General features: G+C 45.3%; 1 protein-coding gene across 3 annotated transcripts in view; it reads right to left on the bottom strand.

The window, feature by feature from the left end:
• The window catches only part of bcar3 (BCAR3 adaptor protein, NSP family member), a 33,444-nt gene that overhangs the window by 7,819 nt on the left and 8,125 nt on the right, over positions 1–17,500 (bottom strand). The window contains exons 4-6 of one of the 3 annotated variants that reach the window (XM_076154493.1): positions 13,569–13,611; positions 1,676–1,804; positions 421–546 (exon numbers count right to left, since the gene is read on the bottom strand). In XM_076154493.1, the coding sequence (XP_076010608.1) occupies positions 421–546; positions 1,676–1,804; positions 13,569–13,611 (298 nt within the window). Of the gene's footprint in view, positions 1–420; positions 547–1,675; positions 1,805–2,875; positions 3,132–7,590; positions 7,984–13,568; positions 13,612–17,500 lie in introns of those variants that run through there. The other 2 variants (XM_076154494.1, XM_076154495.1) reach the window with 2 other exon arrangements.

Below are 17,500 nucleotides of genomic sequence, written 5' to 3'. Positions count from 1 at the left end.
AAAAGACTGTTAACCTCAGACAACATTAATGAGGACATCCATAAACTCCACGCTGCCTTTTATGTCCCGTGTCACCAAATCTGTCCGCTCCATCTCACCAAAGCAGAAGAAAGCCAAAGGATCTCCGCCTAAATTGCATCTTAACTACCTGACAGACGTTTGCACAGGTGGACTCAATTTAACTGATGCACGATGGGTTCAGATGTTCACTTTCACCGGATGTGCTTAGGAATGTGAGGACCTCGGGGGCAGGAAGTGGAATGCAATGCAAAGTAAGGGAACTCTGAGGCTGAAACACCAATAGTGAGTCCTTAATGATACTGGTTAAACGAGAACACGTCTGAGTACTTGCTGTGTGTGTGTGTGTGTGTGTGTGTGTGTCCTATGCTCCTGTGCGTCATGTACTGTGTATGTTCTTACCTTCTTGTTTATTTTAAAGTGCTGAGCGGCGTTTCTCCACTGGCAGGTCAAAACGTAACTTCCCGGGCTGGACAGCGAGTCGCGGATCAGGAAGTCTCCATCGCGCTGCACCAGGTTGTCCGCAACCTGGAACAATAAAAAGAGGTTACCTATGGGTCGACACACACACACACACACACACACACACACACACACACACAGACACACAAGCACAGACAAAGACACACACGCACACACACACACACACACACACACACACACACACACACACACACACACATAGTGTTTACAGTGCTAACATTTCATTAAATCTCATAATTGTGCACTGTTAACATTTCCCTGAGCTTAAAGCCGGCCGGTCTGCTGTTGTTACGTAACGCTTATAGACTTGTGAAGCCTCAACCTCAACTAAACAGCATTTATGTTGCTTTTACTGATTACTACAGATGATTTACACTGATTTTGTCTGATTAAAGCTCTGTGATTTGGTCAAAACTTGCTTCTAATGCAGAAATCTAAGACTCCTTGTTTCTAAATGGATGCAAAAATAAGTTAAAAATGAGTTTAGTGCTCACACAGTAACTTGATTTTAGCTCCCCGATAACACTTTGAGACACTTTCACATTAAGGAAACAGCTTTATTAACATGATCACATGACAGCATGTCAACACAGGACACTAAGAGAACAAACAGGAGCTTTAAATTTTAATTAAAAACGAAGGAAGTTTTGAGACTAATTTCCGTCTCTCTCCCTCTCTCTCTCCCCCCCCCCCCCCCCCCCCCCTCTTTCTCCTTCATGAACACACATTCACACACACAGACACACACGTACAGACTTCAATTAAGAAAGTGTTTGCATAGAGAGTATAATGGTAGTTTAGTTTAGCCAGAGGAAGAAGCTTATTAAATCTGATTACATCTCAGGGCTCTATTTCACATGGACCACACAAACTCTCTCTCTCGCACACACACACACTCACACACACACACACACACACACACACACACCATACTGAGGGATTTTTGCACTGACAGGTACAACCTCAGCTGTAATGCAGAGAGGCCAGCTGTGATCTGTGTGTGTGTGTGTGTGTGTGTGTGTGTGTGTGTGTGTGTGTAGTTGGCAGCCTAATAATAGGTAATCAGGTTGAACAAGTTTTAACTTGGCTGTTACAGGGAGGGACTCCTGACTCGTGACTCAGATTTGTAGCTCAGATTTGTGTGTGTGTGTGTGTGTGTGTGTGTGTGTGTTACCTGTCTAGGTATTGCTCCGTGATACCATGCGTGGCTCCTGGGTTCCTCAGAGTTCATCTTCAGCTCTTCCTCCAGCTCTCTGCGGAGCTTCTCTGGAGGACAGTCCAGGATGAAGTGATCTCTGGAGAACTGCAACACAGAAATGGATGTCAGAACTGCTGCTGACCTCCAAGACGGGGGGGGGGGGGGGGGGGGGGTCAAGGGGTCAAACACCTCAGAGCAGTCACGGACAGGAACAACACACAGTGGTACCTGTGACGATCGCTCAATAAAACACATTTCCTGTTGTTGGAGAGACTAATGTAATCAAATCTCAGATGACTCATGCTGGAAAAACACTGATGGTGAAATCTATGTCAATAATGAAAGTAAAGGGAGAGCAGATTAATCAGTTACACTTTATTATCCTTAAGGTGCATTAAGGCAGATCTGCAGCCTAGTGCCTTGCTGGAAGGCACCGGCAGGAGCATTACAGACACTAAACGCGTCCGTCACAGCAGTAAAACGCTTGTAAACGCGGTAAACCTTTTAGTTTGTGCAGCAAACAAAGACACCGCTGAGGTGCAATAACTGCAATAGCAAACAAGCTGTAGTGTCGCACCACTGTGAGGACTCGGGGAAGAGATTTGCTACAAGCCTCAGATTTAACCTTAATGACGTGTCACTATTTGTTTTACGTAGAATTGAGCTTTTTGATTTGGAAACACTTGATGAAATCCCCCAAACACATCAACAAGTGTTACATTAGATTTGGAGACACGTTCAGATCTGCAAACTCAACTCCTTAAGCCCTGGTGAATGGACTTAGGGGAGGTAAATAAAGATGAACAGGAAGGTAAAGACGTTTGCTTTCTCTCACTTCTCTTCTCATTCAGTCATTCACACCAACAAAGCTTCACTCAACAGGATCTCACGTCAGTAAGATCATGAAACGTACAGATCGTTTCATATCTAACAATATAAACGATACACAGGTTGCTGATAAAGAAGAAGAGACCAAACTCTCTGTGGAGATGTCACAGTGACTCCTCATTCACACTCCTGACCCATAATCAATTGATCGATCAGTCAGTTTAGTCTGATCGCGCCCAGCATGATTAACGGCAGAGGACAGAAACCTGACAGGGCGCTGTGTCAGCACCGCCGCCTGCAGCAAACACACACACACACACACACACACACACACACACACACACTTACATGACAGCTGCTGGGTCTTTCCATGGCTCCGTCTTTCTGTATTCCTCAAACACACACACACACACCAAACACACACACACACAGGCTCGCACAAAAAACGTCAGTTTTTGCCGATACTTTCACTCTTTACCTGAAGCTGCACACATGCTCTCTCCCTCACACACACACACGTTCTCCCTCTCTCAGCTGCCTCCTCATGTCTTGCTGTCATCACCGCTGAGCCCATTTGCCCGGACCTGCCTCCATACACACCCTTACCTGACGCACACACACACACACCCACCCACACACACACATACTTAAAGAGCACCAGGGCTCTGTGACGCACACAACTCCCTGAACCCAACACACCTGGAGTTCACCTGTGAAGCTCTATCTGAGACCTGATCAATAACTAATAATCACCAGCCTTTGTTCATAGATAGAAGAAGAGAAGTTTTATTCAAGATCGGATCACTTCTCTCTCTCTTCCTCTCTCTCCCTCTCCCCCCTCCTCTCTCTCCTTCGCTCTCTCTCTCTTAAATCATTACACCCCTCTGCCCTCGGCCTCCTCGTCTCGGCTCATGACAGGAAATGAGCGGCTCGCGTTACAGCTCCTGAATGGAAAACAAGGGAAGTGAACACAGAGCGAGCGTGATGATCTCCTCACATGCTGATTTTGTTTGTTTCTAGTTTGACACCAGAGACACAGATGATTGCAGTGTGACCTGTGTGCTGTTTATACGCTGTGTGTGTGTATGTGTGTGTGGGTGTGTGTGTGTGTGTGTACCGCAGCGGAAAGTAATTGGGGCAGTACTATTGAGCTGTCACTTATCTGTGTACTGTGGCTGCATTGAGTTCACTGTAAGTGTAACTGACATTCATATGCAACAGTTTGGCCCTGTGGTTTGTTAATTCTATATATTTTAACATCTACATCTCTCTCTTTGTTCTGCTATGTTACGTGTTTCCTCCGAAGTTAATGCAAGGGAGCAAGGAGTCAAAGAGGGAATGAGGGAGAAAGTGGACAGAGATGGAGTGAAAGACATGAGGAGGAAAGAAGTGGAAGAGTGCAAACAGAGAGAGAGGAGAGAGTGAGGGAGGAAAAAAGGGGTGAAGGGGGAGGGGGACGACCTTTCATATGATGTCATACCTATAGAGTAGCTGCATTAATACTGTACCAGCCTACATGACGCGGAGTGTGTGTGTGTGTGTGTGTGTGTGTGTGTTGTAATCATTCATTTCCCTCCCTTTTATATTTCTCCCTCTCAGCTCACAGACCCCTTCTTAAGTCAAAGATCAGGTTGTGGCTCATATGTCACACACTGATGCCGGCTGCAGTCAGGTTATGGATGCAGGCTGTGGTCGACTCGCTCCAGCTCTGATTCCACGCTGATTCCATTCCATTACTGGGAATGCACCATTTAAATGACGTCAAGAATTAAGTTGAGATAATAAAGAAAGTTATTAGATCATTTATTTATTAAATCTGTGCATTTGAAGGGTTAAACTCTTCATGCGTTTATCTGCAGCGACACCATGTTAGTTTGTTACTGCTCAGCTTCATGCAGGAAAAAAACAAATACATCAAATATATAAATCCTGTGAGTGAGGAAGCTCGCTCTGCTGCTTGGTCAGACCTGAGCCGGGCGGGAGAGAAAAGACTCCAAACAGAGGGAAAACTAAATCACATGGAACCAAAACACAACTGGTATCATTTCCTCATCACAGTCATCGTTTGGGCCATAATAACAAACAGCAGACGCTCCATCTGATTTATGGAAAACCACACCAAGCCTCCTGTGATGTGAACAACGCTTCATCTTCACCGTGTTGATCTGAAGGCGTCGTAACTTGGGCGGCCATAGCTGTGCTCAGATGTGTACATTAACTCAAGTACTATGCTTGAGTAGAGCTGGAAAGCCTGGTACTATAGATGAGTCTGTAATGCATCGTCTCTGTTATAATGCTCACACACACACACATACACACTCCACTGATGGATTTCAACAGTAACTGCTTTTCTTTAGATTGCCTGATTTTTGCACGCAAACAGAAAAAAGTGTTCTGTGTCCCAGAAGGTTTCGTCTGCACACTGAGGACAAAAGGTCTTTCTGTTGTTCTGAGTCAATCCAGTCTTAAAGCAAGCGGTGACCAATCAGAAGCAGCGGACCGCACCGTAATCTACTCGTCCTCTGAGCCCGGAGAGGTGAATGTGAATAACCTTTAAGCGTTATAATTCAGATTCCGGTGAAGGTTTTTAATCCTTGATGAGCAAATCCTTGTGTACATTTGGTTCTGTCCTACCATGACTGATTCTATAGAGCTGCATGTCCTCCTGCTCACGTTGTGTCGCAGGAAGTTAAATTCTTTCACATCTGATTCTAAAGTTCATCGCCACATTAACAAACTTCAGACACGGATCAGTGTTCCAAGAAGAGATAACCATCCAACATTTTCCATAATCATTATTATCCTCATCATCATAATCATCGTTAAAACAGCAGTTTGGTCTGCTGTTTATCTGGCATTTCCTCTCCTCTCTTTCCGTCTCTCTCTCTCTCTCTCTCTCCCTCTTCCTCTACCCCCCTTTGTCTCTCTCTCTGTCTCTCTCTCTCTCTCTCTTTCTCTGATCTCTGTGTTTCTCGCTCTCATTAGCTTGTTTCCATGAGACCGGCAACGTTGTGAAATGTCACAAAAATGACGTTCTTCTGTTATGGAGATGGAAGCCAGGAAACAGGAAGTTTGGAAGACGCCTCTAGGAGAACAATGGAAACTGTCTGGATGTCATATTGTTCCATTTTCACCGTAATCTGAAAAATGGAGCAAGCAGGTGAAGCATGAAGAGTTGCGTTGGATCTGTGGCTCTGTCACTGAGATCCACACCTTTCCTGTTTACTAAGAACAGAACGGATGCCTCTTCCTGTGTTTATAGGCCAGGGAATCATCATCATCATCATCCTCATCAGTGCCATCTGATATATGGGGACATGTTGGATGAGGCTGGAGGGCTTTTAAGACAACAACATTCACTCATCAGGCTCTGGGTGAGTTGCTGTTGGTCTATTTGTGTGTTGTGCTGGGTTCTGATCCCTCTAAGGACCCACATGGAATCAGCGTCAATGCCATTACTCTTTGGGATCAAATGACATACAGCATGTAAGATCATCTGCTCTCAGGTCCAATGTCTGTCATAACCACCGACACTGGCACTGTGTGGACCTCCAGGCAGAGTGGCGACCTCCCAGAGAAGACGAGGAGAAGAACACAACGGGCGGAAGACAACCCCAGGGTCTTTGGATGCAAGACAGAGACACACACACTCACACACACACACAGAGACCCCCGCCCTGCACACACACTGCTACCCTACATTTCCTGTTTACTTTCACCGCTATCACATCTCAGATAAATGCAGAAATGTGCCCACTTTGTAGTTTCAGATGAAAGATGAGGGCAAATTCACTGAAATGGGGGCGTTGTGAATGTGTGTGTGACGTCATCTGATTGGCTGCTGACATCTCTGATATCAAAATGTGTCTGTCATCACTAAACAGACCAAGCAGAATCCCTTTTAACTGTTTTGTTATTGTTGTTGTTTACATTCTGCCCTCTTCTGCAGCTGAGCAGGAGGAGAGATAGAAACATCTACACCCCACGTTCTTCTGCCTAAATCCAAAACATTCTTACTGCAGTCGACTATTGTACAACGGCCATAAGGTTCTTCTTCATCTTCTTCTTCCTATGTCATTGTATATTTTCTCATTTTCTTAACATTTGAATGCTTTAATGTGTTTTAATGCTTTAACGATCCCTTCTATCATCCCTTCCTGTGACACCACAGTGCACACTGGATGAAAACGAAACGTGCCATTTTCAGTGCTGGTGTGTGAGCAGGTTCATTTAAAAGGTGTTACATGTCGCTGTAGAAGTAAGAGACCAATCAGAGTGAAGCTTTGTGCCACACGCTCCCTCACTACAACATCACACCATTAAAGAGGACTTTAATGCTGGAGGTAAACGAACATCCTGTACATGCGAAACCACGCGACCTCGTCCCGACACGCCGCCGCTCGCTCCATCCAATCAACTTAATGGTATATTTATACATTATGCTGACGTCATAAAGAAGACAAACTATCACAAGTTAGTCGTTTATCATTCCCAGGGGGACCGTGTCCCCCGAACCTCACCTACTCTCTCTTACTCGCCGCTACGTATCCCCCCTTCACACACACACACACACACACACACACACACACACACACACACACACACACACACACTGCCTGTCTGTGTGCCAACGCTGGTCAGGGATGAAGCCGACTATATATCTCATACACACACACACACAAACACACACACACACACAGGCAGTCATTTATGAGAGCGTCTGGTCAGAGCAATAAAAGCCCAGTGTTCAAGTCAGAGAGACAGAGAGAGAGAGAGAGAGAGAGAGAGAGAGAGAGAGAGAGAAAGAGACTATTCAGTGTGGTCCGGTTTTGTTCAGTCTGGAGTGTCACCATGTTCTTTTTAGTTGGTTTTTAAAACACTATTTTGAATATTTCATAGCATTTTCTTGACTTGACTAATAAATGTTTAGTACTTAAGTTCACTCTCTCATACACACACACACACACACACACACACACACGCACAGGCACACATGTACTGTGAAGCCACGCGAAATGCCACATGTTGGTACCTGCACACACACACACACCGGTCTCCCTCACCTTTGCAGTGATGACAGCGTTCTTGTGGTAGAAGCAACAGAGCGCTGCCGTCAGCGTCTTGAGGTTGCATCGCTCCGACATCCTCGTCAATCAGTCTGAACGGAAAACCTTTAAGACTGGCCGTAATCCCTGGCAACTAGTCTCCTTAACGACATGCCCGAGCCACGAGGTCAAAGGTTTCCCGGGGCCGATGGTTCCATTGATGGTTCCCTTTCGCTTCTTAGAACAAACTTATGGAGTCTAAGTGAAGTCAGCAAACTGTGATGTGGACTACAAACTCCATCATCTCCATCATCTCCTCTACCATCTCCTCTCTCTCTCTCTCTCTCTCTCTCTCTCTCCTCCACAGTCCCCCGCAGAGTGCAGAGTGCAGAGTGGACCCTCCGCTCCTCATATCCATCCTTTCTCACGCCGCTTCTCTCTTTTCGCTCCGCCCCCCCAAGCTCCAAATACGGGCGTAGAGAGAGGACCATGTGACTGGGCTCTCACCACTAATCTATGACTGGCTGACTGGGAGTGTGTGTCTCTCTCTCTCTCTCTCTCTCTCTCTCTGACAGCTCACACAGATGTATAGGTTACATGCTGTTAAATGGCTTCTCACCTTTTTCAAACAAACCACCAATGTGTTTATGGTTTTGTCGGCTTGTTCGGTTCAGATTTTGATGGGTCTGATTTGACCGAAACGTTTCTGGATGAGATCATGTTTCACTCAGCCTCTCAGCTCCCAGTTTTCTATCTTTAGTTCCTGTGGGTTGTTGTTGACTTGTCCGCTTATTTGTCACGACGATGCAACAACACACTAACAGATTTGAATCCAGTTTGTCAGAATGTTCAGGCGTCCTCTGAGCCCGGGGAGGTGAAGGGAAATAACCTTTAAGCATTATAGTTCAGATTCCTCATCAGTGAACTGTGAAGGTTTTAATCCCTGATGAGCAAATCCTCCGTGTGCATTTGATTCTGTGCTCTTTGCTCTCCAGGGCTGTGATTGGTCAACAGCTTCTATAGGTGGCGCTCTCTGGTCATTCATATGTGTGTTACTAATTACTGAGCTCTGTTTAGTGCAAACAAAGGGGAGACACCATCACATCACTTCCTGTGCAGCAGAGGAGAGATATACGAGACACTTAAAAGAGACAATACTGATGCATGTGTGTGTCCAGACAGCTCGGTGTCTGGAGTGTGAGTGTGTGTGTGTGTGTGTGTGTGTGTGTGTGTGTGTGTGTCCAAACAGAGTTGATAAATAGCTGGCCATTTGTGTTGCTTAATGACCACTGAGCAATTACGCCCACACACTAGTTAAGTGCCACAGCATTCCCACCAACTGTCTCTCTCTCTCAAACACACACACACACACACAAACACACACAGTAAACAGTACAAATAGCAGTGTCTGTAAACACATATGTAGATGCATTCTAGGCACAAACACGTATGGAGTCCAGATCCACACTGTACATACATAAACACACACTGTGACATAAACACACACACACACACACACTTTCAGGGTGACACCCCGGCATCGGCCAGTTAAAGGAAAACTGCGCCGCAGGAAACAGAGCCACTAATTACAGTGTGAAGTCTCTGAGGAACTACAGAGGAAATCCACCATGAAAATTCCCTGGGACACAGCGAGACACAAACACACACACACACACACACACACACATATACACACACACACCACGGTACCACTGTGACAACCACAGTGGCCCCAAATCACCAGCTAGGCTAAACGTCCACCTTAAAATACACACATCTGTCGCTCCAGGAATGCTCTGGAAAAACACGGAGGGACAGAACTCAGCGATGCGAAAGCTGCGTTGAGGTTCTGTGTTTGCTATTTCCATTTCTGTTTGTTGTTTCTGTCAGACGCACTAAGAAATGCTCTGCCGATTCAGCCAATTCTGCTGCTCGAATGACAAAACGGGGGATTGTGTTCATGCTGTAATTATATTGGTAAATGGTTACGCTTAGATATAGAATATACATACATGGTTTGGTACTATAGTGGAACATGGAGGGAGAAACTTCAGAAAGAACAGAGGGGAGAGCTTGAACACTTACACCACACCACCACTAGGGGTCACATATTGATCTTTAAGGATAGTGAAGTAGATGTGAATGAGAGCAAAGAGCGTCGTCCATTTTCCTGAGTTCAAAGCTGAATGGATGATGCGTCCACGTCTCAGTCTGACCATCAGCATCCAGCAGCGCTCATCACCAAACAGTAAATGTCAGATGACAGGGGTGTGTTTGTTTTTGGTGGTGGGCCATTGATCATTAATGGCCTGGGGTCTTGGTGCCAGTCGTATTGATCGGTGCAACGTGACCATTACTCTGTGTGATCCCTCACCGGGTCGATAGTGTGTGTGCAGCCGGTGCACTGCAACATCTGCGTCCCACAAAGGGAACCAAACCAAAAGATTTGTTTGTTTTCCATCAAACACAACAGAAGCAAACATAAAGCAATCTGTAGAAAGCTGTGTGTTCATCTTAACACAGATTGTGCTTTTACTTCTCTACACAGTGTGTGGAGCATAAAGGGCCACGATGTGGCGACACAACCTGACATGCTGTGCACCCTTATGCTCCCAACACCCTTGTATCTGATATCATATACTGTAAAACATTATCCATGAGATCACACACACATTTCTCTCATTTGATCATAGTTTTCCGGTAACCGAAGCTGATCTGATTTCACTGCACACTGCATTGATTAAACAGTGACATGTAACATGTTTGACCCTGAGCTGAACCAGGATAGTGTTGCTTTACCTGGACTGACCCTTTCACTCTGATTATTAGGGTTGATTATCTGCTATGAAAGGGTTTGGTATCAGATGATGAGCAACACGTTCTTTTGATCCATTTGCCCTGCAGATCTCACACACTAAACGTTATTAGACCTTACACACGACCTGAACGTTAGACTCATCTAGCATAATGACTGAAGACTTCACAGAGGATGACCATTATTTAGCAACTGCAGCAAACTGAGTTGCCGCTGTGTCAACTCACTAAGCTGCTGATTGATTGGCTCTCCAGCTTATTGATCTGTAGTCTGACACGCCCTCACAGGCCGGCTGAATAGGTGGTTGTCACATCTATGGGGGAACTCAGCCTGGGTGACTGACAGAGTGGTGAGAGGGACACACTGAACTGATCCATCCATCTCAAGGGCTGTAATCCTGCTGTAGTACCATCACTTGACCACCAGAGTGTGACAGAGCACGTGCACAATCAGGCACTCTGCTAATCTCTCCAACACCTTTGGAGGTAAACGAGGTCTAGAACCAAATTAGTGGGTTACGGCCTTGAAGGGAAGTTAGTTTTGTACAGAAATATCAAACTCAAATCAATAATAATCATCATTGATTTGTCAAAAAATATACAACATTGTCATCAACATTATCACTGATAAATAGAAGATTACAGTTATTTATGTATCTTATCAAACACGTGTTCAGCTTGTGTACAGTACGTGCCTGTGTGTCATCCACATTGTAGCATGAGACACACGCACAACCACATGCTCTCTATCCTTCCGCATCTCCCTCTCTCTCACACACACAGAGCATTATTGTTTCTTAAAGCTGTCATCAGGGTGTAACACGTTGATGGTTCGAGCTCAAAGAGAGAGAAGTGAGAGAATCGGAAGCGAATAAAGAGAATTTCAAAGAGAACTCTATGAAAGACGAGTTGTGTTCACTCAGATGAACGAGGCTGCGCACAGAGACGTCTTTCTTTCCTGCTTTCTCTTCCTCGCATTTGGTATTTAAGTGTAAGGACGACACCGCTCAGCGCTCGATGTGTCTCTATGTATTTGTTCTGTGATTCCAGTTTATTGCTTCCTGTCTGGTCCTCACAGATCTCCCACTCTGTGATGGACTCTTCACTGCACCATGTTGCTGATTGATGATTTTATATTGACTGACTCTTTAGATTCTAAGGATTTCTCAACATCAAGATCCAGGAAGGAGGCCATTAACCCGCCTGATGGTGGCGCTGTAATAACCACTTTTATGTTTCTATTATTCTAAACTGCTCTGGGAATCAAAGGAGAAATATGTCGACAGTCAGGCGAATGCGGCTAATCCTCATAATACACACTTCCTTCCATCCATCCATACAAACACACACACACACACACACAATACTGCCCAACACTGTTACAGTGCCAGAGGATATGACACATCAAAGGCCCTGCAATATCCAGCACATTGTGTGTGTGAGTGTGTAATTGTGTGGGTGTGTGTGTGTGTGTGGATGGTGGAAATACAAACACACCTGGAGAACGAGAGCTGACAGCTTCACTTTCACACATATTATATAATACAAGAGGTGCAGTGGCTCCATATTGAGTCAGTCAGCACACACACACACACACACACACACACACACACACACAGAGAGCAATGTTGACACTGACTCACAAACCTAATTTGACCAAAGAGCTCCATATGTGTGTGTGTGTGTGTGTGTGTGTGTGTGTGTGTGTGTGTGTGTGTGGTTAGCTCTCCCATATGTGAGCTGCTCTCATGGGAAGAGCCTGGGTTTGCTTTTCACGCTGAGGTGTCAGCATCCAAACACATGAGCTAATAGAGGGAGGAATAAGAGGAGAGGAGAGGGGGCTGGAGCGAGAGAGAGAGAGAGAGAGAGAGAGAGAGAGAGAGGGAGAGAGGGAGAGAGAGAGGGGTAGATGAATGGGGGCTGGAGGAGGAAAAGTGAAGCTCTGAACGGAGAAAGCGCATGGGAAAGGGATGGGATCTGGGTGTGTAGACCTGAGATAGAGTGTTTGTAGACCTCACCAACTATTTTTCTGATTATTATTGAGTCCAAACTGGAAATCTTACAACAACAGCTGTAATTAGCTGAGTAAACATTAGTCGGTGGGTCCAGTATCAATAAAAATAAATGACTTTTTTAAAATAACTAAATGTTTTCACTCAACAAAATATGGGGATCTTACTTTTATAATCATGAAATTTTGAACCAAAATACCAAATCAAGCCTGATATGTTTGCTGTGCCTGTGTGTTTCTCAAAGCAGAAGGAGAACTTTGCCATAAAACAACAAAACTAACAAACACACGACTTCATAAGGCTGAGAGAAAAAAGTATAAATCTGACAAACCATGTGTACAAGTCAGTCATCATCATCAGTCGGTGTATTCAGTTTGTGTATGTTGTAATATTAGAGCAGAAGTCATAAATGAAGAACGAGGAGCCGAACGTGAGAAAAGCAGCGACACAGAGACTGAAAGGTATCGCATGTCAGCCGGATGATATTGTGGTAACAGAAAGATGGCGTCTCAGTCGTCGCCTCTCTGACTCAGGTGGTCTGTGTGTGTGTGTGTGTGTGTGTGTGTGTGTGTGTGTGTGTGTGTGTATGTGTGATTTACAGCGGCGTGACAGCTAACACAGAGACAGACGGGATGATTTAGAGCTGTATTATCTGCAGCGGTCCAGCGGGAATTAGATTACGCTGCAGTGTGAGTGAAACCTACAGCGACAGGTGGCCCAGCAGGACACGCAGCCATAATCTCATCTGTCAAATTACAAAACATGATGCATTCCATACATCTCAAATGAATGCTTCAACCTTTATGTAACCCTGCTAACAGTGGCAGCAGAGGTTGGTGTTGCAGCGCTCTCACATATTTTGAAACTACAGTCCAGTTGCAAAAACAGATCAACTCTATTTTTATATATTTTGATGGGTGGCTTCTGATGGGTTACATTTCCTATAGATGCACCATTACAAGTACACTTCCAGAGACCAGATGTGTTGTTTTGGTTGAACTAAATGTATTTTCCAGGTGTTTTAGTCTCTGTAAAGGTGTGAGAGGATGTAGGGTCTGTATGTGGTGTTCTTGCACAGGTAGTATTACTCAGAATAGTAGTAGTAGCAGTAACAGCAGCAGTAATGTCATCTGTCCAGTACACAGTAGTAAAAGTATCACTTGTTCCTACCTTGACATAGTCCACTGTGGCGTCCAGGCCGGCCGCTGGCTCCCTGGGGAACACAGACAGAGACAAAGTCCGGTTCAGTGAACACATCTCGTCTCCCAACACACCTGCTGATCACTGATCCACACGGATCCTCAGTTTCTGGCTGCTGCTGCTGCTGCAAACGCTCCACGTAAACCGTTACGCTTTTGGCTCCTTGCAAGTTCTTAATTCAGAAACTGCTGAGCCTGTGAGTCCTTCCTGGGTCCAAACGAGACCCAGAGTGAGGGAGTGACGCCTCCTTCTTCTCAAGGTCCAAATGAAGATCACAGGTCCAAATGAGCCTCTAGAGGGGCCATGATGGAGGTACAATGTAAATGTGGCCAACAGAGGGAAAGTTCTCCCACACAAACGAGCTCCAGAGAGAGAAACTGAACCTCACGCTGAACTCTTTCACTCTGAGACACACACACACTCTCTCTCTCTCTCTAGTAAACATGCTCACTCACTGACTCTCTCTCTCTCTCTCCACCCCCCCCCACACCATTACACACATCACAGCCACACGCCTCCCCTTCTGAGTCCACTGACAAATTCACAGGGAGGTTAGAGCCACCACACACACACACACACACTCTAGCCCTCTTATTTTCTCATCCCTTTTCCACCCCAAGAAAACTAAAACCACGTCAGACATTTTGTCTTCATCTCTTTTTAATTGAAACTTCATTTGCTGTTCTGAAGTTTTCAGATGTTATAGTTTGACATTATGATCACTTTGACAGAATATTTCACTTTACTTGATCCCACTTTCATGAGTAAACGCACACACACGCTCACACAGGAACTGAGAGAACGAGGTCATTAGCTCAGAAAAATCCTGCACTTGCTACATTTAGTAAGGTTGGTAGTTTAAACCCCTTAAGCCTAAACTGCCGTTCCCATGGGAATATTAGCTCAGTGTTACCAAACCTAATATGTTTAAGCTCCCAGGCCTCTGCAGGTTTAATATGGCCTCAATAACCAACAGGATTTGGTTATGTAACTCCATTCACAACAATGCACTCACTTATCACAGCCCTCAGGCCCCGTCAGCTCACAGGATTTACACATCGCACAGCCAAGCAGGTCAGACAGCTGCAACCAATGCTGATATTAGTTATAGGATTGATACACGATTGTAGACTACACTGACTCAGGCACTTGTTAAGAGTCGATGGGACGCTTCAATATCCATATTAATCTACTGTTTATGTATTTTGTTGATTGTCTTTCTGTTTTGTTTACTGTAACTTAATATAATGATGAATTTTTGCATCATCATCCTTCTGATATCCTGATAGAAATCCATAAATGGGTAGCTCTATGAGAACGATCGCGTTTCTGCAGCGTCCCATACTGATGGACGGGAGAAAGTCTGATTTCATCTATAAAACCTTGTCAGCTAATGATGGATGAACAACAACAAATGAAGTGAAAAGGAACCAACAAAAACAGAAAGAGAAAGAGAAAGGAGCCAGACTCTGGAGTTCAAAGAATATTTTCGCTCCTTTATGTCCAAAATCTCGTTTCTCATAATTTGGTGAAATGTAAAATATCTCTGCTCCGTGACTAAGACTGAGGCCAGGCTGAGCTCAGTCAGGGAACATACCGTCACATTTGAAGGTGTTATTGTTACATTTGGCCGACAGCAAAGAGTCGCTCCACGTTAGCTCAAACGTCTTGTGTTTGAAGCTTCTGATCCCTCATGTGCAGCGTCACATGTTCCACATCAGAAGAAGAAAAAGGCACATTCACTCACATAGACTGAGGTGATTGACTAAATTTAGCTTCTTATGTAACAATCCAACCGTGTTCTGTTTCTTCCTGTTTCAAAGGCAGGAACCGCATTTCCAGACGAACACATCAAATGGTTCAGCGTTCTGTTTTTAGTATGAATGAGGAGCCGTAACCACGGGTAACAAAAGGCTTTAGAGAGGGTGTTTGCCCTGTAGCCGCTAACAGGAGGGCACAGCGGGTCACCATCACTGTAATCCACCAAGAGGAATAAAAGATGAATCAATAAACCTGAGGACAAATGCAGGAAGCTGCTGTGGCTCAGAGTGTAAACACAGGTCAGACTTTAGCTTTCAGCCACCTGATTTATGGGGAACGATGTTGTAACACGGCTAAATATTTGCCGCTACAGAGGATGGAAAGGAAATTATTGGTAATATTTGACAAATCTTCACAAAATGTTGAACTTTAACTAAAATTATGTGCTTAAAATAGAGACAAAGTTTGAAATTCTTCATTTAAATGGATCGCGTCACGTTCGCCTCAAAGCTATTTGTTTCAATAAAACAAAATGTTCAGTCTGTACAAATAAACCGCCTAAGGATCCTCCACATTTGACCCGTGACCTTTACTTGTGCACAACGGGAATAGAATTGACTATTTAGAATGCATAAGGAATTTGTTTCGCCCACAATTGCCAATTTGACAGAAACAAGCTGAAGGAAGCATAATTCCCAAACTGCTTTTACTTCTTTCACTTCGTCACCGGCGTGTGGCTCAGTGCCTCTGACTGACTGACCCCAGGCCAGGTCAGCCACCTGTGCCTTGTAAACTCCCTGCCTCTGCTTTTCAGTCTTTGGAGGGCAACAATGACAGCACATACCAGACTACACCCATATTAACCCTCTCAGAGCTGGGCAGAACACAGGGAACTTCCCCGTTTCTCCTTGGCGAGTTTACAAAGTCGAGCTTGGACACCGAGCGTTGGTGGGGATTCGGTGTGTCGCAATTTGGCTCTGTCGGGTGGAGGGCGTCTTCTCCCGCCGCTCCCTGCCGCCCCTCCGCCCTGTGCTTGGATGGATGTTTTTCTATCTTTATTCCAGCCAAACAACAGCTTCTGAAGTCTGGCTGCAGCACTGAAAGAACCGAAACAAAGTGCGGTGAGAGACGGCATTCCAGGCCACAGCTAACTTAGCCCTTTTCTGCCCATCCTGCTGAAGCAGCTTTGCCCACGGCCTTTTTTCTCCTCCGCTCGCACCACCGCAAAACCTGAGCCGAGACACAGAGGAAGAAATGCAGAGGGAGTGAAAGCCAGCGAGATGGGGGAAGAAAAGCAAGCAGGGAGGGCAGGAGCCGGCGTTCTTCCTTCCCACAGTCTTTTTCTGGCTACTGTTGTTCTTTGCTCTTCACCACATGATACTCAGCACAACCACAGCTGGGACGCAAACGCACTGCTGCATTTCTGTGAGCACTGGAGATACACATGAGTGGAGTATATGAGAACCTCCGCGTGTGTGTGTACGTAAGACAGTGAGAGAGAGCGAGAGAAAGAGAAAGAGAGAGAATGAGAGCAGTGGAGAATGAAATAAGATCCATGCAGTGCAATGTCTGCAGACGGCCTATAGAGGTCAGTGTGTTTCCACGGTGCAGATCCATACACTGCATTCAGGATTGCTCTAAAGCCAAACGCCAAACCTGATAAAGGTCTAATAACTATTTACAAAAAAAGAGGACAAATCAGAAGACAGACAGTCCAATGTCCTCTAGTATGTCTCCATCTGGGCCGGGTTGTGGGGGCTGTTTGGTTTGAGGCCGGTGGGTGATGTGGCCTGGCCCCGGCAGTGGGCGTAGATGCCTCATGCTGGTGTTGTTCCCCACAACAGTGAAGCTTCATCTGAAAAGTGATGAAGGTGATGATGGTGGATTGAACTTCTCTGTCTCTTTGCAATGTGGATGAACCTTCAAACGAGAAGACAAGCAGGACAAATCATCCTGGTTTTACAATCTGAATCTTTTGTTGTTTGTTGTCCAAAACTTCCACTAAAGCGTCCACGAGTTCTCCTCCTTGTTCTCGTTCATATATACAGTGCAGCACTTTGATCCCATTCCCGGTCTGGCTTTCCATTCCGCTCCTGTCTTTGCAGTGCTTATCGCCGTGACATTTTCAAGTATTTCACTCC

The sequence above is a fragment of the Genypterus blacodes genome, unplaced genomic scaffold (genome assembly GCF_046128005.1).
Source record: "Genypterus blacodes isolate CSIRO-AG114 ecotype Tasmania unplaced genomic scaffold, CSIRO-AGI_Gbla_v1 ptg000062l_1, whole genome shotgun sequence".
NCBI lineage: Eukaryota > Metazoa > Chordata > Actinopteri > Ophidiiformes > Ophidiidae > Genypterus > Genypterus blacodes.
This window is presented reverse-complemented; position numbering and strand designations above follow the sequence as displayed.